Source organism: Pseudonaja textilis, chromosome 18 (assembly GCF_049901715.1).
Source record: "Pseudonaja textilis isolate UNSWEBS1 chromosome 18, rPseTex1.2, whole genome shotgun sequence".
Classification (NCBI taxonomy): domain Eukaryota; kingdom Metazoa; phylum Chordata; class Lepidosauria; order Squamata; family Elapidae; genus Pseudonaja; species Pseudonaja textilis.
In genome coordinates this window covers 7,838,737-7,862,252 of record NC_142007.1, presented here as the reverse complement: position 1 = coordinate 7,862,252, position 23,516 = coordinate 7,838,737, and the positions used below count along the sequence as shown (strand labels likewise).

At 47.9% G+C, this 23,516-nt stretch overlaps 1 protein-coding gene and 1 long non-coding RNA gene across 3 annotated transcripts in view; one reads left to right on the top strand and one right to left on the bottom strand.

The window, feature by feature from the left end:
* Positions 1-23,516, top strand: part of CAPZB (capping actin protein of muscle Z-line subunit beta) — a 49,067-nt gene that overhangs the window by 2,177 nt on the left and 23,374 nt on the right. For both annotated transcript variants that reach the window (XM_087914816.1, XM_087914815.1), the window contains exon 2: positions 15,621-15,710. In XM_087914816.1, the coding sequence (XP_087770942.1) occupies positions 15,621-15,710 (90 nt within the window). The remainder of the gene's footprint in view (positions 1-15,620; positions 15,711-23,516) is intronic.
* LOC148124490 (uncharacterized) lies at positions 16,205-22,632 on the bottom strand. Its single transcript, XR_015739810.1, has 3 exons — positions 22,555-22,632; positions 18,584-18,962; positions 16,205-16,416 (listed from the first exon to the last, which is right to left on the bottom strand). It is a non-coding gene; the product is annotated as an uncharacterized LOC148124490 (long non-coding RNA).

The window sequence follows — 23,516 nt, the reverse complement described above, 5'->3', positions numbered from 1 at the left end:
CCACCCAGATTTCTAAAATAAGGATTGCTTGTTTTCCTCTGCTGCTCAAAATGCAAGTCTAGATTGTAAGTTTTTCAGGAATGATAACAGTGGATAAAATTAGAGATGGGCACATGGCAAATCTGGAGGAAGTCAAGAGGCTGAGGTTTGAGAGATCCCTCCACCCCCAGGGTTGTAGGATCTTTAAGTAATCTTAGGGGTGGTGGTGGAGGAGGAGGAGGAGGAGAAGAAAGGGGAAGGGTATCAAAAATGTCTGGGCAGAGGGGACGGGGCAGTCTTGCTGTGAAGATGAAACATTTTTTCTCTTATTTTCTTTTTTCTCAGAAGAGAAATAATAATAGCCTATACAGGGAATGAAACCCTCAGTTTCTCGAGAAAAAAAGGGCTTTGTGGGGGACTAAACGCGATGCTTGTGTTCTGCTGTTGAGTTCTGTTGTGGCTGGAGAACCGAAGGGGGAAGATGCATTGGTCTTTGTCTGTTGGGGCATCGACTGTGAAGTGCAGCTGAGAGACCATGTAATGGGCATACAATATGCAGTGGGAGAAGATGAGGTCTGTATATTGCTGCGGGAGGAGATCTCCCATCACAGGACTAATTGTTGAAAGGGATCTCTGGTGGAAGCAAAGAAGCAATTGGGCGGGCAGGCTTCTATTTCTCTAGTGGGCACCGGGTTGGGCTTGAGTGGCTCTGAGATTGTATTTTGAAGTAAGGTTCTGCATCTTAACCTGCTCTCCTGTTGGGAGAAGGTAGGTTCCTCAGGCCCAAAGGGCTTAACGACTTCAGCAGTTGGAACTTGGTGTGAGGAAAGGCATTGGCCTGGTTTGAGCGCGTTGGGTTTGCTCAGTGAAAGAGAAAGTGTCCTCCTGTAGCTTGCGTTTGCAGGACGCAATAGAGTGGGTGCTCCTAGAGACACAAGATGAGTCATTGAGTCCTAGAGGTGCGGTTGCCACTGTGGCCTGTGTACTCGCAGGAGCACCTGACGCCGTGTATCTTTCAAAGTGGATTTGGGCCAGCTTCTACCGGTAACTCGGCGGATTCCCAAAACACAAAGCCATCTTGCTGATCAATACGGAACCATATCGGCTTGCCACCCAACCTTGTGAGTCACAGGCCAACGCGATGCAGATCTCTCCAGCTTGCATGCTTCTTGCCTGGGGCAGCAGTTCCCTTCTTAACTAATGGCTACCACAACAGGAAGTGCTCCAATTTAAAAACCTATCGCTTTTCCACTGAGAGGCAAAGCCTGAACAGCCTCGTGCCGAATAGAATTGTTCTTCTGGTTGACTTGATTTTGCTGGGAGTGGCGGCAAGTCACAAATCCTAAGCGTGAGAACTTGTTTTTGGCTTGCGTGCTCCAGAACCAATCAGAAATGTCTCTTAATGCTTGCAGAATTTGCAAGCCTTGAGTACCCGTATCGCAACGATGGTTTCACAGACTTACCCACAAGTTCTCTTTTTACTGGCTTGTGGGTCATTGCTATGCACAGCAGAAACACACCGTTGTGTTAGGAGGGTTGGAATAACCCCACAACCCTTTTAATGCTACCAGGGAACAATACATCTGATAAAAGAATCGAAACATATTAAAGAAAAGCCGCAGCACTTGCAGAGTTTCTGTAGCGGCAGCCTAAATCGAAACAAACCTAGCTGTCTATGATTTCATTTTTATATATATATATCGAACCCATGGCTTACTCTTCCAAGTGTTTCTTGAAGTCACTGAGATGACGCTTTGTGCCTCCTGGGCCAAGCTGTTTTTCATTAGAGGCCTTATCCACCTTCATTTGCTTTCTGTGCCCTCTGGCCAGGCTTTTGTTTCCTTGTTCCTTCCTTAGTGGCTGGCACTCTGGGAGCCGCTAACTTCAGATGGCCCGTTTGATTTCTGTTTTGCTTGCAAAGGAGGGATCGCTTAACCGCCATGCCAATTCAGCGTGGTGCCTCAAATGGAGCGGGCTTTCTTTCCTTCCGAGTGGTTGAGAAGATGGTTATTTTTTTTTTCCCTTCCTGGAGGTTTTATAAGGTGCCAAGGGGCTCTTCCCTTGTTTTGTGCGTTAGGCTCTACAATGCTGGCAGGAAAGCTAGCCTCACACACACACACACACACACACACACACCCCGGAGGGGGGGGAAAAAAGGCACATTAATAAGGCTCAGGCCTGACCCGCTGCCGGTTGTGCATTTTTAGTCGCAGTTCCATAGCACAAAACATAACCATAAGGTGTAGGGGCTGCTCTATTTTTAGAGCGCTTGTGGGTGCTGTACTTGCTCCTTTTGGAAGAGGAGGTGAAGTGCCTCTTCTCTTCCAAAAAGCTGACTTAGCACTGGTGGGGCAGAGCCAGCAGCAGCAGCAGCCGAAGTGGGGGGCTGATTTCCAGGGACAGGCTTTGAACGGTGGCAAAAGGGGGAGGGGGAAGAGAGGTTTTGCGTGACGGTCCTTGCTTAAGCCCCCGTCTCCTCCCCGTTTCCCTCCTCGCCATGAAGGTTTGCCTTTTATCAAAAGGCTTGTTTTTCCTCGCTCAGCCACGTTTCTGCATCTCCCCCCCCCCCCCAAAAAGAGGTTTTAATGAATTAAAAAGCCAGCAGGGGATAAAAATGGTCTTTGCGTGCACACACACTGTGCCGGTAGAACAGCGGGCACCCAAGAGGCATTCAGAAAGACCTTCCTACTGGAGAAGTGTTAAGCCTACTTGATCCGAAATGTTTGAGGACCGGGAGGCAACTGCAAGAAAAACCAGTTTCTGTGGGATTGAGGGCAGCGTTGGATTTTTAAAAAAAAAAAAAAAAAAAAAGTTGAGGCGTGGGTTGTAAAAAGGGGCACCTGTTGGAGGGCAAGTGGGCCCAGGAGAGTTAAAGAATGAAATGGCTGCTTTCCAATATTTACGTGGCTTGACTTTGTACCTCGTATATAACCCCACTGCCCCCCTCCGCCCCCCAGAATCTTCCACTCCATTATCAAAGCTCCCCAAATTTTGGGCCCTACCCATTCAGACTACAGAAGGGACGCCACCCACTTAGGTCAGTCTTACAGGTAGATGGACGCAGGCATCCGTTTCTGTCGATTTAGGGGAAACTCTTGCTGGTACCCCAGTCCAAACTGATGGGAGAGCCCTTGGTGATGCTGGTGGGCTTGGCTCAGTTGTGGTGGTATTTTTAGTGGTTCCTGAAGTAGTAAAACTCTGGACTCCGGGCCCTCAGAGCATCCATGCCGTTAGAAGAGCTGGTACTTTCACGCCTCCTTGTTTGGTGTGCAATCACCGTTGAATTCTGCCGGGGTTTCTTTGCTTGCTAGCGGTTTTAACTGCCATTATATAAAAACCCTCCAAGGTTGACTGGAGAGCACCCCGAGGCCAGCCTTGCAGCCCTCCTTCCCCATATCTTGAGGGGCTAACCCCACACATTTTTATTTCCCCGAACACCTATAAAAAGCTTTAAAAAATCAGCAGGCTTCTCTTCTGATGTCGGAAAAGATGGTTAACCTTTAGCCACAAGAATAATTTGCAAAGAGCCACCAAGTGCAACGTTTCTCCCAAGTGGGCAAGAGAAATGGCATCCTTTGGAGAAGCGGGTGGTTGGTTTGGTTGGTTGGTTGGTTGGTTCTGAGGTCTAAATTCACCATTCAGGGGCCCGTGTTTATTGCTCCTCTGTGGCCTTTGGACTTAGAGGTGGTCTCTCCTGGTTCCTCCTTAAGAGGGGGGGCTTTCACAAAGATTTTGAGATGGGGGGCTTCAAACTTGACACCTTTAAGACTTCTGGACTCCAACTTGCAGAATTCCTCCTCCAGTCATGGTAGCTCACAAGTCTTAAACTTGAAGCCCACAAGTCTTAAACTTGCCAAGTTGGAAGGCCCTTGGTTTTTGAGGGTGCTGATTAAGGTAGAGGTTGCAGCCAGTGTAAGAAAGCAGCGGTCTGGTTAGTCCCCTGCTGCTGATAGCCATTAAAAGGTTGACACCCTGATAGCCACTTGGAAATTAAGCAGGCATTTCAGTCCTAAAAATAGGCTGGGGGCAATGGCTTCTCTGCTTTCCTTCTTTGCTGTGTGTGTGTGTGTGTGTGTGTGTGTGTGTGTGTGTGTGTCCCTTTGCAAGGGCTCCTCTGCTAAGCTTCCTCATTCTCTGGTTGGAAGCCAGCACTTCCTTGAGGAACCCAGGGTGGGGCATTGGAACTGAGTTCTGAATCAGCCCCAAGGCTCCCTTGCGCTCCTTTGCCTGCGGCGGGGAAACTCCATGACCTGGAGTTTACTTGCAAGGCTGGGGAACACGGCTGTTTGCATAAGGAGCAGCAGGCAGAAGTGGGAGGCAGTGGAAGGGGCCTTGTAAGTCATCTAGTCCAACCCCCTCCCCCCTCCCGGCCCCATTTCTGACGGTGGCAGTCCGGTCCCTTCTTGAAAGCGGGTGCCCAGCTTTTTCCTGTGGCCTCAGGCTCCAAGAGCAGACAGTGCTGCCAGGAACAGAATCCGGGAAGGAGGTGCCTCCAAGCCTAGCCTGGGGCCAGGAGACCCGATACAGGATAAGGGGCCGAGGACGGTCCCTCCCGGGCTGCCCGCCTGCACTTCCTCCTTCCAGCGTAGAATCTGCCCAGGCTAGCGGAAGAGCTGTAAATAAAACTTCCCTGATAATGTTCCAGGGTATCTGCTGTCCTGCCCTCCTGCCCTTTTTTTTTTTTTTTTCCCTTTTCCCCACCCTTCTTTTTTGGCCGAGGGGTTTATGGAGTTGAAACCAATCTCTTCCTTATCTGCTTTTCCCGGTTTATTTTTTGCACCAGCGCCTCGCAGAAATAGCCTGCCTTTGGAGGGCTGTGGTTTGGTGCTCGGCTCTCTCGCAGGTGCGTCTGGAGAAAGAAATTAACACTTTCAGGCCTCATTGGGAGGGGAAGAAAGCAAAAGGAGAAATTCAGCCTCCAGCAGCTTCCTCATAAGCAACTAGTTTTATATCCATGCTTCGCTGCGAAACTCTGTGGTCGGGCTTATTTTGGGGGGAGGAAAATAAGGGGGAAAAATTGTGCCTCTGCCTACCAGCATCCATCAGTATTCATCTGGCTAGCGTCCTGTCAGTGTGGGAGAGAGTTGAGGGCTGTTTGGAAACTGAGCGAGTATTTGCTGTGTGAGCAAGGAGACAGCAAGGAGCCTGGGCGTGGCTTAGCTCAACTGTTCTGTACTAAAGCTGCTTGGTGCTCTGAAACTGAAACTCCTCTGCTTGTGTTTTTGCATTTGGAACAGATTTCTTTTCAGGTGGGGACGGGGAGTAAACATCCTTAGCACCAGAGCAAGTTATTAATATTAATATAGGAAATGCTAATGGCTCTGATGGTCATTTCAAAAAGTCCTTTGTTAGTGAGCCAAGTGGAACATAGATGCCCAATTTCAAGTTTGTAGGCTTTACGGTTCTGAAGATTTTGTGATGATCCATGTAGTGGTCTTTCGCTTTTATATAGAAATAAGGTTAGGTGGAACTGGCTCTATAACCATATAATTCCAGAATGCTAACTGACTGGGAGAGACTCCGCAAATACAGCTTAGTCCTCAAATTACAACAACTCATTTAGTGACCGTTCAAAGTTACAACGGCACTGAAAATAGTGACTTGTGGCCATTTTTCACAGTTATGACCTTTGCTGCCTCCTCAGGGTCACCTGTTCAAAATTCACCTGATCAAAATTCACTTGACCACCTCAGGGTCACCTGATCAAAATTTGCTTGGCCACCAACTCATACTTACGACCGTTGCGGCGTCCCAACCTCACGTGTTCCCCTTTTGCGACCTTCTCATAGTTTTTATCCCAGAGCTATAATTGCACTTAACAACGAACTTAAGGACCACCGTCAATGAGCTGTTGGACAGGATTAGTTGGCCTGTTGTGTGGAGGCTTGTGTGTTTTTAGGAGGCGGGGAATTTTGGCGGGTGTGGGGGGGTGTTTTTTCCCTTATTTTCCTCCCCCCAAAACAAAGCCCGACCACATAGCTTCGTAGCGAAGCTAGTCCAATATATAAATGAAAAAATCCTTCACTTTTAAGCAGAAATGGGACCTTCACTTACAACGTTTAATAACAAGTTCTAAATTCAAGCTACCACTTTCTTTGAGAGATCAGGGTAGGGAAAACTTTGGCCTTAAACCCGCCAGCAATTGCCTACGAGGAAATGTCATTTTTGGAGAGCTTTGAATGCTCGTAAAAAGCCATACACTTCTGTGCAAACATCCCATGAATGAGGAAAGAGAGGCCCAAGCTGCTGCCTTGGCAATATTTTTCCGGTATATTGTATAGAAGCACGAGGCTTCACAACAAGCCAGAAAGAATAAAAAAAGAATAGAATTCTTTTATTGGCCAAGTGCGAGTGGACACACGAGGAATTTGTAAAGGCAGGTGTTTGTGTTTTGATGAGGTTGTGGCAGAGATGAGACCATTTTCCCCGGCCCTCTTTTTAAAAAGCAGATTTTTCTTTGGGAAACCTCATAGAGGCCTCTGGTGCAGCTTTGCAAAGTGGTACCAATGCTCCTAAGTTAAAGGAGGAAGATAAACGTCCCTAAGTTCTTGAGATTTGATTGGCTCACGAGTGTCCGTCCTCTTTTAATATTTCACTTTCTTTTCTTCCAAATGGGAGTTTATGGTTACTGCCATATTGACAAGCTTCAGTCTTTCTTTAAGTGGTCCGGCTTCCTCCCCAGCACCATCACCTCCTCGAGAGCCAGCCAGAATATTTCTGAAAATGAAGAAGATGGATTCGACGCAATTTCTGTAGAGTTGGCACTTCTCGTGTTGAAGTCTTCATCCTTTCTTTTTTTTTCTTTTACGCCTTGCCCTGCGGCCTGTATTGCTTTCCTTCCTTCCTTCCTTCCTTCCGTTTGTGCTCAGTATTCGGTCCTTAACATTTTGCAAAAGATAATTCTATTTATTCTGAACACCGTAACGGGGGCTTCCCCCGTTTATTGCAGCCCAGTCACCTTTCTTTCTTTGAGGCAGAAAATGACCATTCTAAAGTTTTTGTGGCTAGATGCTTTCCATTGCCTTTTCTCTCCAGAGTTCCTGAGCGCTTTCTCGACTAGTTTCAAGGACGCAGCTGCTGAGTCAAAAGGCTGCGTTTTGTTCAGACCTTTCTCCTGCGGGGAAGATACCTCTGGCTGAGAGCTAAAATGGGAACTCCTAAGAGGAGAGGTGAAAAAAAGGGAATGTTTCCGTTTAAGCTAATTTACGGTCTCTGCTGATACGTCAAGGATGTTTCTTGCTCTGTGAGAATTTTACTTCGAGGCCTGGAGTCATCCATCCATCTGTGTGGTCTTGGGAGTCTGGCATGGGCCTGTTTTGGGCACGCTCTCAAAATGGCCGGGCTGGGGGTTACGGAAGGGGAAGCGTGGGGTCTTTCATCCGCCCTTCTAGTTCTCTGAGGTGCTGCCTGCCCTTTGAAGAAAGCAATAAAACAGAATGACAAGAGTTGGAAGGGACCTTGGAGGTCTTCTAGTCCAGCCCCCTGCTCAGGCAGGAATCTCTATATCATTTCAAACAGATGGGTGTCCAGTCTCTGTCTCCAGTGATGGAACATTCACAACTTCTGGAGGAAAATTGTTCTGATTAATTGCTCTCACTGTCAGCAAATTTCTGCTTAGTTCTAGGTCGGGTCTCTCCTTGGTTACTTTCCATCTATTACTTCTTGTTCTTTGGAGAATAGGTTGACCCCCTTCTTCTTTGGGACAGTCCCTCAGTTATTGGAATCATGCTATCATGTCCCCCCCAGTCCTTTTCATTGGACTAGACATACCCAGGTCCAGCAACCGTTCTTCATACGTCCCCTCTCATACAAACCCTGGGCAGGCGCACCTTCCTGTTTTCTGACCCTGGCTGTAGGACAGCGGTCGCCAACTGGTGGTCCATGAGAACATTTTGGTGGGCTGCAGAGAAATCTCAGCCCCAGAGCATCCCCCCAAAGCAATTAATCCAGGCTGCGCAGGAACACAAGGCTGCGCAGCCCACGTGGCCTGAGGGAACCCTTCCTGCCCACTCCTTCCCTAGCAAACTTGCCTGCTAAATTGCTATTTTTCCTTTTTTTTTTCCTTTCAGACCATCAGCTGTTCTGCTGTGCCAGTAGATTTAGATTAGCTAGAAAGCAGGAAATGGTTGGATGTCTTGCTTTCTAGTGAGTCTTTAGATATTCGGCTCTGCTTTAAAGCACAGCCGAACCTCCCTTAGGACTGAAGTTTCTATTATTCAGTGCAGACTCATGGCAAGCAAATTTGAGAGACTGAGCTAGCCGATGGCAGATAGATAGATCACTGAATGTTTCTGTGAGCAACTCAATCTGCCTCCCTGCTTTGCTCTTTTTTTTAAATAAAAAAATCAATATTTACATACATGGTGTGTTGTGAGTTAATTTTGTGAGTTTACTTGCTAGCAAATTTTATGTGACAGACTCAGGTAGCTGATGGCAGATAGATAGATCTCTGAATGAATCTGTGATTCTGTGAGCAACTCAATCTGCCTGCCTGCTTTGCTTGATTTTGGGTAAAAGTTGCTCTTTTTTTAATAAAAAAATTCAATATTTATATAAGTATAATATTTACAGACAAGCCATGCCCAACCAGTCACATGACCACCACGCCACACCCACAAATTAGGCCATGGCCACAGAACCGGTTAGTGGTCCCTGAGATTTAAAATTATGAGTTTGGGGGTCCCGGAGGTCCAAAAGGTTGGCGACCCCTTCTGTACAAGATCCACTGCACCCGCGCCCCTGATTCTCCTTTAACAAGTCCCCTTTACCCTTCAGAATCTGCTTTCTCACGTTCATCCTCTTGACCTCTGTTTCGATCGGCCTCTTCAGAATGTATTTATTTATCAAGCAAGTTTTAGATTAACAGGTATAATTGGAAACATGATTGACTACATGAAATGGGCATGAATAAAAAGGAAACATTAGGATAGGGACGGTAGGCATGTTAGTGCGCTTATGCACGTCCCCTTACAGACCTCTTAGGAATGGGGTGAGTCCATAGTCGACAGTCTTAAGGTTACAGTTTTTGGGGTTTGGGGAAGAAACCACAGAGTCGGGTAGAGGATTCCAGGCTTTGACCCACTCTGTGGCTGAAGTCGTATTTTCTGCAATTCAATTTGGAGCGGTTTACCTTGAGTTTGTATCTATTGTTTGCCCATGTGTTATTGTGGTTGAAGCTGAAGTAGTCATTGACAGGTAGGACATTGTAGCAGATACATTTATGTCCTGTGTTTAGGTTAGACCCTAGATGGCGTAGTTCTAGGTTGTCCAGGTCCAAAATTTCAAGTCTGGTGGCATAAGGTATTCCACAACGAGTAGAGGAGTGGAGGACTCTTCTGGTGAAATATCTCTGGACTCTGTCGATAGTTATGAATGTCCGATATGTAGTGCAGGTTCCAGACTGATCAGCTGTATTCGAGAATTGTTCTAGCAAATATTTTGTATGCTCTAGTTAGTCGTACAATATTACCAGAGAAGAAACTACGCAAATTAGGTTAACGACTCCTCATGCCTTTTCGGCAATGTTGTTCCAGCGAGCTCTGGATCTTAGATCATTAGAGACGAGAACTCCAAAAATGCCACCAAACTAGAAAGTTCCAGAGGCTTCCGTGGCAGCTTCCTCGACTCTTTAACAAGAGACTAACTATCGGAGTTATTTTGACGGGGCGTTTCCGTTCTCCAGGCGGCCTAGGTGACCTCCCTTGGAAGGAATCCTCGGGGCAGATTGTTTAACGTGAGAGGGGCCGGGGCCGGCTGTGCTGCTATGCCAGAACAAAGGAGACAGTGCAGAGAGGTATTCCGGAACAATAACAACAAAAAAACCCCGTCTTTGCAGGAGATGCTTTAATAAATGAAAGATGCTTTATCTTGGCTAATGTTCACAGTTAAACTCCACACTTCAGATCTCTCCATCCCCCGGGGCAGCTGGAAGGGCCACAAAAGGTTTGGTTTGAACTCTGCCTGCTGGAGCAAAGATGGGCTGGGTGGAAGTTTGCCAGGTACAAATCCGTCCCAAATCAGGGTCAGAATCCCCCCCACTCCTGGGTCGGTCTGTGAAGAGCGGCTGCTCTTGGTTGGTCTGTTTTTCTTCCACAAATGGGCCAGATTTTCCTTCCTCCGTGCTGCCTTTTAGAACGAGGCACCCAGTCAAGTTGGTTTTGACCAACAAAGCTCCTGACTCAGGAAACGCACAGTAAGAAAAAAAAAAGTTAAGAATTGGTAAGCGATAAAAACAGCTTATGAGCGGGAAAGGTGATCTAATTTTTAAAAAATATTTTTCTCTTGTCTAACGCAACCCCCGTATTTTAGTCACGAAGGTTAGTAATTTTAAATTGCATTTACAATTCAAATGTTATCAGAGAGACGCTTATTATTCCTCTCCCCCCCCATTTATGGTCCTTTCATTCCCCCCGCTAAGGGAAGGACAAAGGGGGTCCTGAAATCTTCCACCTTTTACCCAAATGTTTTGTTTGGAGAAATGTGCTGGAAGCACTTTTTAAAAATGAAATCACGAGCAAAACAAAATAGCTTTAGCACTGTTCATTCCTTCTCTTCTGCCTCTCGACGGTCAGTTGCTCCCTTGTCTTAATGATGGTCGTTTCTATACTTACTAGATGCCGGGGAACCGGAAATACAAATTTCTGACATTCCTTTTTGAAAGCATGTCGGTCTGGGCTTTGCTCTGGGGCAGGGAAGAAAGAATATTAGCCAGCACGAGGGTCATTTGGTGCAAAAACCGCCTCCCTGCTTTTTGCCTGGTTCTTTAAAGATCTATGGACAGCGTAGAAATTTCCCTGATTGCTCTTGACGTTTGCTGGAATCCAGCCCAGGCTGACAGAACGTAAATCTTGGAAAAGATAGGTAATATTTCCAGTTTCAGCCCAATTCCTGAGTTGTAGCAAAATGCTGAAGGAAGCAGCTGGTGAGACGATCCTTTCCCCTCTTCCAACCTCTTAAAAACTTTCCAGCTGGCCCTGCTGGGCTGTCGTCCATTCCCACGATCCCAGTGTCGCACGCCTGACATCACAACGGTAGACCTAGCATGGAGACAACGAAGCGAAGTGGGACGCAGTGGCAGGGCCCCCTCTCCCTGGACTTTGCTGCCAGAGCTGCATTTCTTGGGGGCCAACTTAAAACAGTTATTTTACAGGTAGACAGTGGTGGGATTCTACCAATTTGGCCTGGTTCGGGCGAACTGGTAGTAAAAAATGCTTCTGTTAGGCTGAACCTGTAGTAAGAAAACAGCTAACGGTTGGCCTGAACCAGTGTTTCTTTTTCTCTTTCTCCCAATGATCAGCTGTTCTAACGATCAGCTGTGCCGGAATCCCCCTTGCTGTCTTAACTGCTTCATCCAGGAGGCCAAAAAATGGAGCGCTGGGGTAGGGTGAGGTGCTGCACACACAAAAAAGCCACACTTGCCCAGTCACATGGCCACTCCCTACCTAGCCACGCCCACAGAACCAGCAGTAAAAAATATTTCCATCCCTCGACGTACGACCAAGATTGAGCCCAAAATGTATGTGGCCAAGCGAGACATTTGTTCGGTGACTTTTGCTTCATTTTGCCACTTTTTCTCGCCGCGTTTGCTAAATAAATTACGGCCGTTGTTCAATTGGAACACGGTTGTTAAGTGAATCCGGATCCCTTATGGACTTGGCTGGCCAGAAGGTCGCAAAAAGGGAGTCACGTGACATCTCCCCTCCCCCCCAGACACTGTGCCACCGTCATAAGTACGAGTCAGCTGTCAAGCATCTGAATGTAAATCGCATGACTCTAGGGATGTTGCGGCGGTCACCAGTATGTGAAAAATGGTCATAAGTCACTTTTTTCAATGCCGTGGTAACTTTGTAAGTGAACTTGTAAGTCAAGGACTTCCTGTACTTGGGGGGGAACTGGGAGATAAAGGGATGAGAGAGAGAGAGAGAGAGAGAGAGAGAGAGAGAGAGAGAGGAGGCAGAGGAATGGTCAGGAAGTGGGGAGTTCTAGCGTCCTCCAATGGAAATCACCCTCATAGAAGGGTCCTTGGCGCTCTCCGTGCTTGGTTGATGTTACCTAGTTACCTGAGCACTGATGATGGCAACAGCCCTTAGACTTATATACCGCTTCACACACGGTGGCTCAACAGCAAAGACGCTGAGCTTGTCAATCAGAAAGGGCGGTTCGAATCCCTAGCACTGCCACGTAATGGAGTGAGCTCCTGTGACTTGTCTTAGCTTCTGCCAACCTAGCAGTTTGAAAGCACGTAAAAAATGCAAGTGGGAAAATAGGGACCCCTTTGGTGCGAGGGGAACAGCGTTCCGCGCGCCTTCAAAGGCGTTTAGTCATGCTGCCCACAGGACCACGGAGACGTCTTCGGACAGCGCTGGCTCTTCTTTGGCTTTGCAACGGAGAGGAGCAGCGCCCCCTAGAGTGACTAGCATGTATGTTAAGGGGAACCTTTGCCTTTACCGCTTCCCAGTGCTTCCCAGCCCCCTCTAAGTGGTTGATGGAGTCGGCCTCTTGCCCCCAAACAATCTCATTTTACCCACCTCGGAAGGAGGGAAGGCTGAGTCAATCTTGAGCCTGGTGAGAATCGAACTGCCAAATTGCAGGCTGCCGGCAGTCAGCAGAAGGAGCCCTGCGTTCTAACCACTGCGCCACCACAACTCCTGTTAACCTAGTTTGGGTCAGGAAATGTGTGCAAAAAAACCCCCAAACCCTAACCAGATGCCCCTCATTTCAACCCCGAGTGACAAATAGTATTCTTCGTTGGCACCCTCACAGAAGATGGGAGTTCAAAGGCCTGTTTCTTGAATGTAAGCTGGCAAGCCGTGATTGGCACTGGGATGGAAGAGGGGAAATCAACAGAAAATAAGGAAGGGAGAAAGAAGTGATTCCCCTCCCCGCCATCGCTCTCGAGTGCTGCAGCGTTCTTTAATGGGATTCCTGGTTCAGTGCCCATGCAGATCAGTCTACCCAAACGCAACCTTCCTGTTTCTTGCGGTACATGGCGAGCTTTTTCGCTTGACACCAATAACTTCCTTTTTTTGCCCAGAGGCTGTTCTTAATTGTCCTAAGCGAAGAGGTGTGTTGTGGATGATTTGTTTTGCGGGGGTGGCTTGCACCCAGCCCAAATGCCAGATAAAAATAGTTAGATCTGTGCCGGGATATCCTAGCCATCTCCTTACCAAAGCTATTTTCCAAAGCACCAGAAGGCGAGACAAGGACCGGCGGGTGGAAACCAACCAAGGAGAGAAGCAACGTGGAATTAAGGAGAAGCCTCGTAACAGCGAGGATAGTTAACCAGTGGAACGGCTTGCCACCAGAAGTTGTGGCTGCTCCATCACTGGAGGTCTTTAAGATGAGATTTGATGGGCAGCCATTGGTCTAAAATGGTATAGGATCTCCCGTTTGAGTGGTGGGTTGGGCCAGATGACCTCCAAGGTCGCCTCTATTCTGACTAAGCTAGGAATGTTTGAATCTGGGCTGGCCTTCAACACTCTGGAGGCTTCCACAGGCTTTGGAGCTGTCAAAAAACAAACCTGTAACCTTCAGGAGAGGAACCAGTGCTCGGGCCACGGGGACCCCTCTCTGCCACGGAGGTATCTGGGGGTCTGGTTGGGGGCCTCCAGTGCTGCTCCGCAGAGGCTCGGTAACCTCTGAAGAATGTCTGCCGAAGAGTTGGCTCCGGACGTGGTGGATGGCTGCCATTTCTGGCTGCTGTGAAAGGGGAAATATTGAAACCATTTGCTAATGAGGGACGGTGCCCTGAGAGTTTGCGGTGCCTTACAGTAACAGTACTGCAGGCAGCCGTTTATTTTTATTTCTGCATCCATCAGCTGAGCTGTTCTGGGCACCGAAGGGGGGGAATTCCAGCCCCATCTGGGAGGGAGGGCATTGCGAAGTCAAACACAAGTTGTCCTCTCCCTCTCTCTCTCCCACCCCCCTCTCTCTATATATATATGTTTTTTCTTTTACATACAATATGTGCTTAAAGAACAGTACCGTCTCAGTCAATTCATTTACATCTGAAGTTTCTAGTTTAGCAACAGCACTTAGACTTATATACCACTGCACGGTGCTTTTACAGCCCTATAAGTGGTTGACAGAATCAGCCTCTTGCCCCCAACAATCTGGGTCCTCATTTTACTCCCCTAGGAAGGGTGGAAGGCTGAGTCAACCTTGAATCTGGTGAGATTTGAAGTGCCGAACTGCTGGCAGTCACTGGCAGTCAGCAGAAGTAGCCTGCAGTACTGCCCCCTAACCACTGCATCACCATGGCTCATTTCTACCTGTGTTGTCCAACCGTTGATTAAATATGTCCCAAGTTCGAAATATACTCTGTCCTATTTTTCTTTTATCTTCAGTGTTAATCTGTCCATTTCTGCAGAGTCCAATATTAATTTTAATTACATCTTCTGTAGGTGTTCCTTCGCTTTTCCAAGGTGGTGCAAATACAATTCTTGGTGTTGTTAAAACATGTAATAAATATACATTCTCTTTATCATATTTTTCTGGTATTACGCCTAACAAAAATAGTTCTGGCTTAAAATCTATATGCTGTCTTAACATTTTTTTTCTAACCACATATGTATTTTTGCCCTTTTTTTATTTGCTTTTGGGCACGTCCACCACAGGTGGTGGTATGTGCCCAGTTTTTGATTACATTTCCAACATTTGGTGGACATACTTTTAAACATTTTTGCTAGTTTCAGCCAGTGGTTAAGTGCCACCTATAAAACATTTTATACAAACATTCTTTATAAGTGGTTGCGATCGTCAACTTATAGTTTCTTTCCCAGAGTTTTAGCCACTTATCTAGTTCTATAGTTGTCTTCTTTCTCGATAGGCACTTCGGTGCCGGAGGAAATCTTTTTTTTTCATTTCCCCGTAATATTATTTTATCTGCACGTTCTGGCTTTGCCTTGGAGTCAGGGGTTAGAGAAAGAATGAAAGTACAGATACCGCAGCAATGCCCCCCACCCTATCCTCCCATCTTTGTTGGGGCAATAGGAAGATGGCTGGGGGTAAGGGGGTAAGACTGCTCGATGCCGAATTGGGTGGGTTGCCTTCTGGGAACAGCTGTCCCTGGCCTGGTCCATCGGGTGCATCGGTTGAATCTCCGCTTGGCAGAGAGTTTGAACGCCTCCCTTGAAGCACTGTTGACCCCATCTCAGGACTGATGGGCTTTGTGATCCATGTGCCTAAAGGAGGCAACCGCCATGTTGCCAGAGTCCTGGCTTTGCACACTCAAGGCCCCTGTTCCCAACCCAGCATCTGCCTGATGTCTGATTAGAATTCACAAGGAATTTGTCTTGGTGCAAATGCTCTCAGTGTACATAAAGGAAAAAAATATACATTTGTCAAGAATCATCAGGTCCAACACTTAATGATAGTCACAGGGTACAATATAAGCAATCAAATCATACCAGGAAACAGTCCCTATAAATCGTAAGGATACAAGCGACAAAGTTACAGTCATAAGACACAGGTGGGAGGGGATGGGCGATAAGGAGTGATGAGAAGATGAATAGTAATAGTAGTAATAGAGATTATGAGATGAGCCCACCTCCCACCAGTCGACCAGGCCTCAAGTTCAATTTATGGTTGCTAAATTGGTTGTACGTAACTTTTTCCTTTTATTTTTTCTTCCCCGCCCACAGAGTGAGCAGCAGCTGGACTGTGCCTTGGATTTGATGAGGCGTCTTCCTCCCCAGCAAATAGAGAAAAACCTCAGTGACCTGATTGATTTGGTGAGTAGCTGGGCACCCATTAGGCCCTTCCACGTTCTGCACAAGCGGCTGGAGATCCGTCAGGTCTGACAGATTCCCCCACCTCTTTAAAAACTCCCGCCCTACTTGAGAGTGGCTTGTCTCGCCCTGCGTGGGTTGGAGAGCGAGGTCGTTTTTTAGGATGGGGTGTCTTGGCTCTGTTGGTTTGTCTATATTTCATCCTCCTGGGGTCTCTGTTCCTCAGGAGGATTCAAAACCCAGGGTGAACACCCCCCCTTTGAGTGAGCCATCTTTCAGGTGGGGGCCCGAAGCTGCACCTGCGAGGGCACGCAAATCCCACCTTCGTTATTTTCCCCACTGCTTAACAGGGTGGCTCAGTGGCTAAGACGCTGGGCTTGTCGGTCAGAAAGGTTGGCAGTTTGGCGGTTCGAATCCTTAGCGCCGTGTCACGGAGTGAGCTCCCCGTTCCTTGTCCCAGCTTCTGCTAACCGAGCAGTTCGAAAGGACGTAAAAAAACATGCAAGTAGAAAAAAGAGGGACCCCTTTCGTGGGAAGGGAACAGCGACCTTCCGTGCACCTTCGGTGTTTAATCCTGCCGGCCACAGGACCACGGAGACGTCTTCGGACAGCGCTGGCTCTTCTTTGGCTTTGTCACAGAGATGACCAGCGCCCGCTAGAGCCGGAAACGACTAGCGCGGATGTGCGAGGGGAACCTTTTACCTTTTACCTAAGGAAGAAAGAGCAAGACATGCAGAATTCATCGCTCTGGGTTTCTGGCTGGGTTTGGTTTTTTTTTGTTTTACGGTTTTGCCCGTCTGAGCGACGCCACCGTCAGGCAGGTCTTGCCTCCCTCCGCTCTTCCCAGTTTCAGGAAGGCCACCAAGGTGGTCCAAGCAAAAGAAACGCTCCGCATTAAACGCCCTGAGCCAGGACCCCAAAGGCCAAGCTTTTACCTCTGCCCTTAGTGCCGGCGTCCTTGGTCCCGGGAGTCCTGGGGGGGCAGCTGTTGATGGCCTTGCCAGATGCGATTTGTGCCTAGCCGAGGAGAAGGCCTAACTTGGACATGAAACACAAGGGGCACATCCAGGCAGGCAGGCAGGGTCCTTTCTGGGTCAGCGCCCCTTCCCCAAACCGCCGGTGGATGACCCTCCTCGCTCATTAGGCCCAGCCTGTTCTTCTACGGCTTTCACGGGCTGCTGGGTTTGTAATTAGAGTTCATTAGCGCTCTTGTCCGTCAAGGGTCTCTCTCTCTCTCTCTCTCTCTCTCTCTCTCTCTCTCTCTCTCTCTCTCTCTCTCTCTCTCTCTCTCTCTCTCTCTTTCTCTCTCTCTCTCTCTCCTCTCTCGGTCTCTCTCTCTCTCTCTCTCTCTCTCTCTCTCTCTCTCTCTCTCTCTCTCTCTCTCTCTCCTGTCTCTCTCCTGTTTCTCTCTCTCTCCTGTCTCTCTCTCTTTCCCTCTCTCCCTCTTCTGTCTCCCTCTCCCTCTCTCTCTCTGTCCTTCTCTCTCTCCTGTCTCTCTCTCCTGTCTCTCTCTCTCTCTCTCTCTCCTGTCTCTCTCTCCTCTCTCCTGTCTCTCTCTCTTTCTCTCTCTCTCCTGTCTCTCTCTCTCTCTCTCTCTCTCTCCCACTCCCTCTCTTTCTCTCTCTCTTTCTCTCTCTCTCTCTCTCTCTTTCCCCCTCCCTCCCCCTCTCTCTGAAGCCCTTGTCTGAAAATAGGACGGTGTGTGCTGGTCTCCCCCCCCACCCCCCCAAGACTCAGAAAGGAACACTTAATGATTGCTCAACAGGCAGTTTGGCGTCTTGGGGCAATGGAGGAATTTGGAAAGTGGGCCGAGAGAAAGGAGAGACGAGAGCTGTCCCTGCAAGTGGGAAGTGCCTGAAACTCCAGCCGTGCCTGAAGCAACATCTTGTCCTGCCCGTGCAGATTCGTACCCAGTGTGCGACTGAGGCACGCACATAGAGTGTATTGTTGGGGTGTGGGTGTGTAAAAGGACAGTGTTGTAATTTGGCTGTGGTTTGTGTAAATAAGGGAAAAGACCGGAAGCTGAGGAGTGGGCTCTGAAGTATCCAAGACCTGGGGCTGTGTGCAGGTCACACATTTTCCTCCTCCCCAGCAGCTCAGGAACCCCAGGCAGTTGGCTGTGGATCTTACAGATATACAGATTAATAGAATTGGAAGGGACCTTGTAGGTCATCTAGTCCAACCCCCTGCCCAAGCAGGAGACCGTACACCATTCCTGACAGAGGGCAGTCCAATCTCTTCTTGAAAGTCCCAAATGATGAGGCTCCCACAACTTCCGAGGGCAACTTCTGTTCCATGGGTTGATTGTTCTCACCATCAGAAAATTCCTCCTTATTTCCAGGTTGAATCTCTCCCTGATCAGTTTCCATCCATTCTTCCTTGTCTGGCCTCCCGGTGCCTTGGAAAATAGCTTGACCCCCCTCCTCCTCTCTGGGGCAGCCCCTCAAATATTGGAAGATGCTCTCCTGTCTCCCCTGGTCCTTCTCTTCCCTAGACTAGCCAGGCCCAGTTCCTGAAACCGTCCATTGTATGTTTTAGCCTCTCTCTTGCTCTTCCTTCCTTCCTTCCTTCCTTCCTTCCTTCCTTCCTCCCTCCCTCCCTCCCTCCCTCCCTCCCTCCCTTCCTTCCTTCCTTCCTTCCTTCCTTCCTTCTTTCTCTCCCTCTCCCTTCAAATATTGGAAGACTGCTATCCTGTCTCCCCTGGCCCTTCCTTACACCTGGCCATACCCAGTTCCTGCTACAGTTCATCATATGTTTTAGCCTCCAGTCCCCTGATCATCCTGCTTGCTCTTCTCTGCACTCTTTCTAGAATCTCAACCTCTTTTTTTATAGTGTGATGACCAGAACTGGAGGCCATACTCTAAGTGCGGCCTTACCAAGGCTTCATAGAGTAGTATTAGGACCTCCCTTGATCTTGTAGGTCATCTTGTCTGAGTTGATGCTCCGCCACTTCGTCCCAAGGAACAGCCTTGGAGATGCGCCCGGTTGCACTGTTCTAAAATCCAGAGTTTTACACCCTAACCCCGAATACCCACGTTCCAGGTTTCAGCATTTCAATGGGAAGGCCGGTTGGCAGATTCACAAACAACAACAAGGCCTTGGTGAATCTGGTGTCTGGCATTTCTGAGCGATCTTCTGAACGGGGCAGTCGCTGTGTCTCAAATGCTGGGGTCTGCCAAATTTGGGGTCCTTGGTTGAAACAGGAGCTCTGGCCCAAATTAACTTTACCTCCCTCAACTCAAGCCAGTTTTCCGCCTGGAAAGGAAGAATCTCAGATTACCACCAAGCCAATTAATCTTAGGAGCTCTTAGTAAGTACAAATGCGTCCAGACAGGCTGAGTTATGGATTGGAACAGAAGCCACCTTTTGGGAAAAAAAAATAACAAAATAAAACAAAACAAAAAAGGAGCTTGGGCAGCTTCCCTCAGACCGCATTCCACCGGATCTTTTTTGGATCTGCACCAGAGGGATCAGCCTCTCAACCTCCCTCCCTCCCAGCGGGCCAAACACCAAGCACATATTTTTACAGTCGGTTGCAACCAGCAAGCAGGAAAGAATGCAGGCAGCTCGCCCTTCGCATGTATGGCAGAGAGGTGAACCTCGGGTTAAGACACCGAACGGATGTTGCAGGCCGCAGAATAATTCGGCACGAGAATTCTGGGCGCCGTTTTCCAGGCAACCCTCCCCCTTTCCTGACGATTCTGTTTAGGCCGAGCATTTGGAAGGGGCATTGGTGCATGTGGGAGGCCGTCACGGAAGATCAGACAGATCTACTCTGCCTCTTAAGTCAATGGAGCATGGAGGAGAATTGTTTTCCATGGATCCCGTCAGCGTCTGAATTTTTCATCCTGCGGTGCCTAATTCTGCAATTCTCCTCTTGGGGTCTTTTTTTTAAAAAAAATTTTGTTTTTCTAAAGGGGTGCTTCAGAAAATTGCCTTTGAGCCTCTTCGAAGCTGTCAAATGCAACAGATGTTCACTTTTAAGGTCTGGAGAGCAACCGTTGCACAGGGGCAGATAGGACAGCGCTCCAGAGGGCGAACGTCACGGCCCAGAGGATATTGGGTTGCCCTCTCCCATCTTTGGAAGAGCTTTAGAGCTCCCACTGCCTCAAGAAAGTTCAAAACATTCTCAAAGATCCATCTCATCCTGGGCAACCTTTTTTTTTTTTCTTTTTGAACTATGACCATCTGGCAGGCAGTACAGAATAATAAAAACAAGGACAAATAGGCTGAAAAACAGCTTCTATCCCAAGGCAGTAGCTCTGCATAGTGCAATATTAATGCAATATCCATGGTTTCCCATTCAGTTGCATAAGAATCTGAAGGATGTGTGTTTGTGTTTATTTTCATAATCGTAACGTACATTGAAGACGGTATTTAATTTCGTTGTACGAGGTGCAGTGACAAGGAAACTAAACTGAACCAAGTTCCATAGCTCTTCTGCAATTCTTGTTGACCCAAATTCCATTCTCCGGCCTTTAGTATTCGGAAGGTTTATCTCCAGCGTCCGTGCTGGGGCACGGGGACTACGTGGCCCATATCGACCTGAAGGGGAAAGCCGGATCCCAGAAGCACACCTCAAATCTCCACCCCCCACTATGAACGGACAAGTTCCCACGGCCAGCTGTCGTCCCCAAGACCTGGCTTGACACCCCTCATCCCCTCTCGATCCCCCTGGTTTCCATGAATATGAGCGCGTCCGATTTGGCCTTTCGAGCAGGAAGCGAAGGCTCAGCCAGCTGCTCAGGAAAGGTGTTGGGTTACTGACCGTTGCACAGGTGGCCGCTTGTCTTGCTGACTGGAAAGATGGCTCGGTTTTTAATTAAAACTCTGTCCCGATACCCGGTTCATTAACTCCAGCTAGCATAGCGCGGCCGAGGGTGGTGGAACACGGGACAAAGAGAGCCTTGTTAGGCGTCGCAGGCTCAGGTTTTTTTCCCCCCTGCCTCTCCCAAATTTGTCTGTCTTTTCCCCTATGCCTGATCTCCCTGCACGGCCCTTCTTTTGTAGGCCCGTCCCAAAATAGTGGCCTCATTCATGCTCACAAAAGCCTGGGTCTTTACGGGAAGGGGGTCTTGGGTTTTGGGGTGGCGTGAGGCCAGGGTGGGCCTTCCTGAGCTGTAGGGTTCCTGAGATTGACCCGCCAGGCAGGACAACCCCCACCGGATGTCTCTGTAGGGGGGACCTCTGTGGCCCTTCGATTGCCACTTCAGTAAGCATAATTAATACTGATAGGACTACCCCAGACTAGCAAGCGCTTGTAAGTGTAATAAGCCATTCATATAGGATAGGATAGCATAGGATAGGATAGGATAGCATAGGATAGGATAGGATAGAAGATAGGATAGGATAGAATAGAATAGGGTTCAGAATAGAATAGGGTTCAGAAAAGAATAAAAAAGAAAAGAAAATATGGACTGGAATGAAGGATAGGATGGGATGGGATGGGATAGGATAGGATAGGATAGGATAGGATAGGATAGGATAGGATATCTTCAGACAAATGGTTGTCCAACATCATCTTAAAAACTTCCAGTGTTGGAGCATTCACAAGTTCTGGAGGCAAGTTGTTCCACTGATTAATTTTCCTCACTGTCAGGAAATTCCTCCCTAGTTCTAAGTTGCTTCTCTCCTTGATTAGTTTCCACCCATTTATTGCTTCTTGTCCTGCCTTCTCAGGTGCTTTGGAGAATAGCTTGACTCCCTCTTCTTTGGGGCAGCCCCTGAGATGTTGGAAGACTGCTATCCTGTCTCCCCTGGTCCTTCTTTTCCTCAGACCAGACATACCCAGTTCCAGCAACTGTTCTTTATATGTTTTAGCCTCCAGTCCCCCAATTGTTTGCTCTTCGTCCTCTGTGGTTCTGTGGTTCTGTGGAGATTCTCAAGTCATCCAGGTCCTGGTTGTCCCAAAGGTGCTTTTATTTTTTTTCAACAGGCAACTGGACTTTTTGGTTTGTCTTTGAAGACATTTCCGCTTCTCATCTAAGAAGCTTCTTCAGCTCTGACTGGATGGTGGGGAAGGGAAGGATTTATACTCCTTGCAGACAGCTGGGCATTGGCATCCTTTTATGCACAGACACCTCCAAGTGGCCTCAACAACTCGACTTGCTAAAAGGATGCAAATGACCAGCTGCAAAGAGCATACATCCTTCCCTTCCCCCACCATCCAGTCAGAGCTGAAGAAGCTTTTTGGATGAGAAGCAAAATGTCTTCAAAGAAAAACCAGGAAGTCCAGGGGCCTCTTGAAAACGCTTCACAGGGATAAAGATGGAGACACCCTATGAAGCGTTCCTTGTTTTTCAGGGATGCTCATGTGAATCCTATGCCTTTGAGCATGTCTCTTATTTGTTCAAACATGCCAGGGTTGTCTACTCAAACTGTTGACTTCTCTCCCGAGTTGTAGACAGAGTTGACTTCTCTCCCTATCCTCACCCACCAGATCTTTCTATTCTTATTCTTAAAGGAAAGCCCAGATTTGGAATGTTTTTGCATCCAAAATTAGTGTTTAGTTAACACACCTCTTTTGCAAGTATGTGCGAGCCTGTGCGAGAGAGAGGCTAGCTGAATAATGGACTAACGTTTAGAGTTAGTAACTCAAGGCTTATCTATAAGCGGCTTGCCGTTTGCTCTTTCAGCTCTGCATATGTTATTTCAGCAATATCACCTCTTTTTTTTAAAGGTACAGGTAATTCCCGCCCCCCCTTAACAATTCGGGAGGTGGTTGGCAGGTTGCCCAGAAAGCTCATTGAACACCACCCGGAGCATGAGCTAGTGGAAAAAATTAAGCTGCCATTCACGGTCAGCTTATTCTCTTAGCAGTTCTTAGGTTTCCATTATAAATATTTACCATTTTTGAAAGGTTCTTGCTCTGTCCCCTTCCAGGAATTGCTTTACAGCAAGTTTGGCAGGAAGCAGGCGCTGTACGACCCATCTGCAGACATGCCTGTGCTTGAGTTGTGCAAGACCACAGGAGTGGCCCCCGCAAACGGGACGGGAGCCGAGCGTTGCCCCTTGTCTGTGTACACAACCCTGCGCGTCCCAGAGGTGTTTTTCCAGAAGGAAAACTGGTCTTTCTTGGCTTTCTTTTTCCCTTCGAAAATGTTTTGCTTCTCATGCAAAGGAGCTTCTCCAGTTCTCCAAAAGCCGAGAAAGTCCAGTTGTCTTTTGGAAAAGCACCTTCCTAAGAGGACAACTGTGACCCAGATGATTGAGAGTCTCCAGAGACACAACCGTGTGTGGCTGTGCAGAAGAGAGGTTGCAGCAGCGCGTTCCAATCAGCCTGTTCAGACTTCAACCTTACTCTTCCCTCCAGATGTTGAGAAGGCCGCTGAACGGGGCCGCTGGGCTGCCATGGGAAGACCTTTCCTTTGTGGTGGTCGCCCTCTGGCTTGGCAGAAAAAAAGTCCCGTTCCCTTATTTGGGGGCCTCTGTTGCTTGTGACTTGTGCGCTCGTCCTGATTGAGGATGCTGGACATTTTTGGGACTGAGTGAGGGTTAGTTTTTTTTTTAAGGTAGCATTTTATACAAGATGACAGGCAGAAGGAACATCGAATCCTGAATGAAACTGATTTATCAGATATCCGAAAGGATAGGGATAGGGATAGGATTAGAATAGAATAGAGTAGAATAGAATAGAATAGAATAGAATAGAATAGAATAGAATAGAATAGAATAGAATAGAATAGAGACGACAGACGATAGAGAATAGAATAGACTATTGTAGGCGATTCCTACAAGTAGAGCAGAGCAGAATACGGAATGGAACGGAACAGAGAGTAGAAAAAATAGAATACAGAAGAAAGAGAAAGA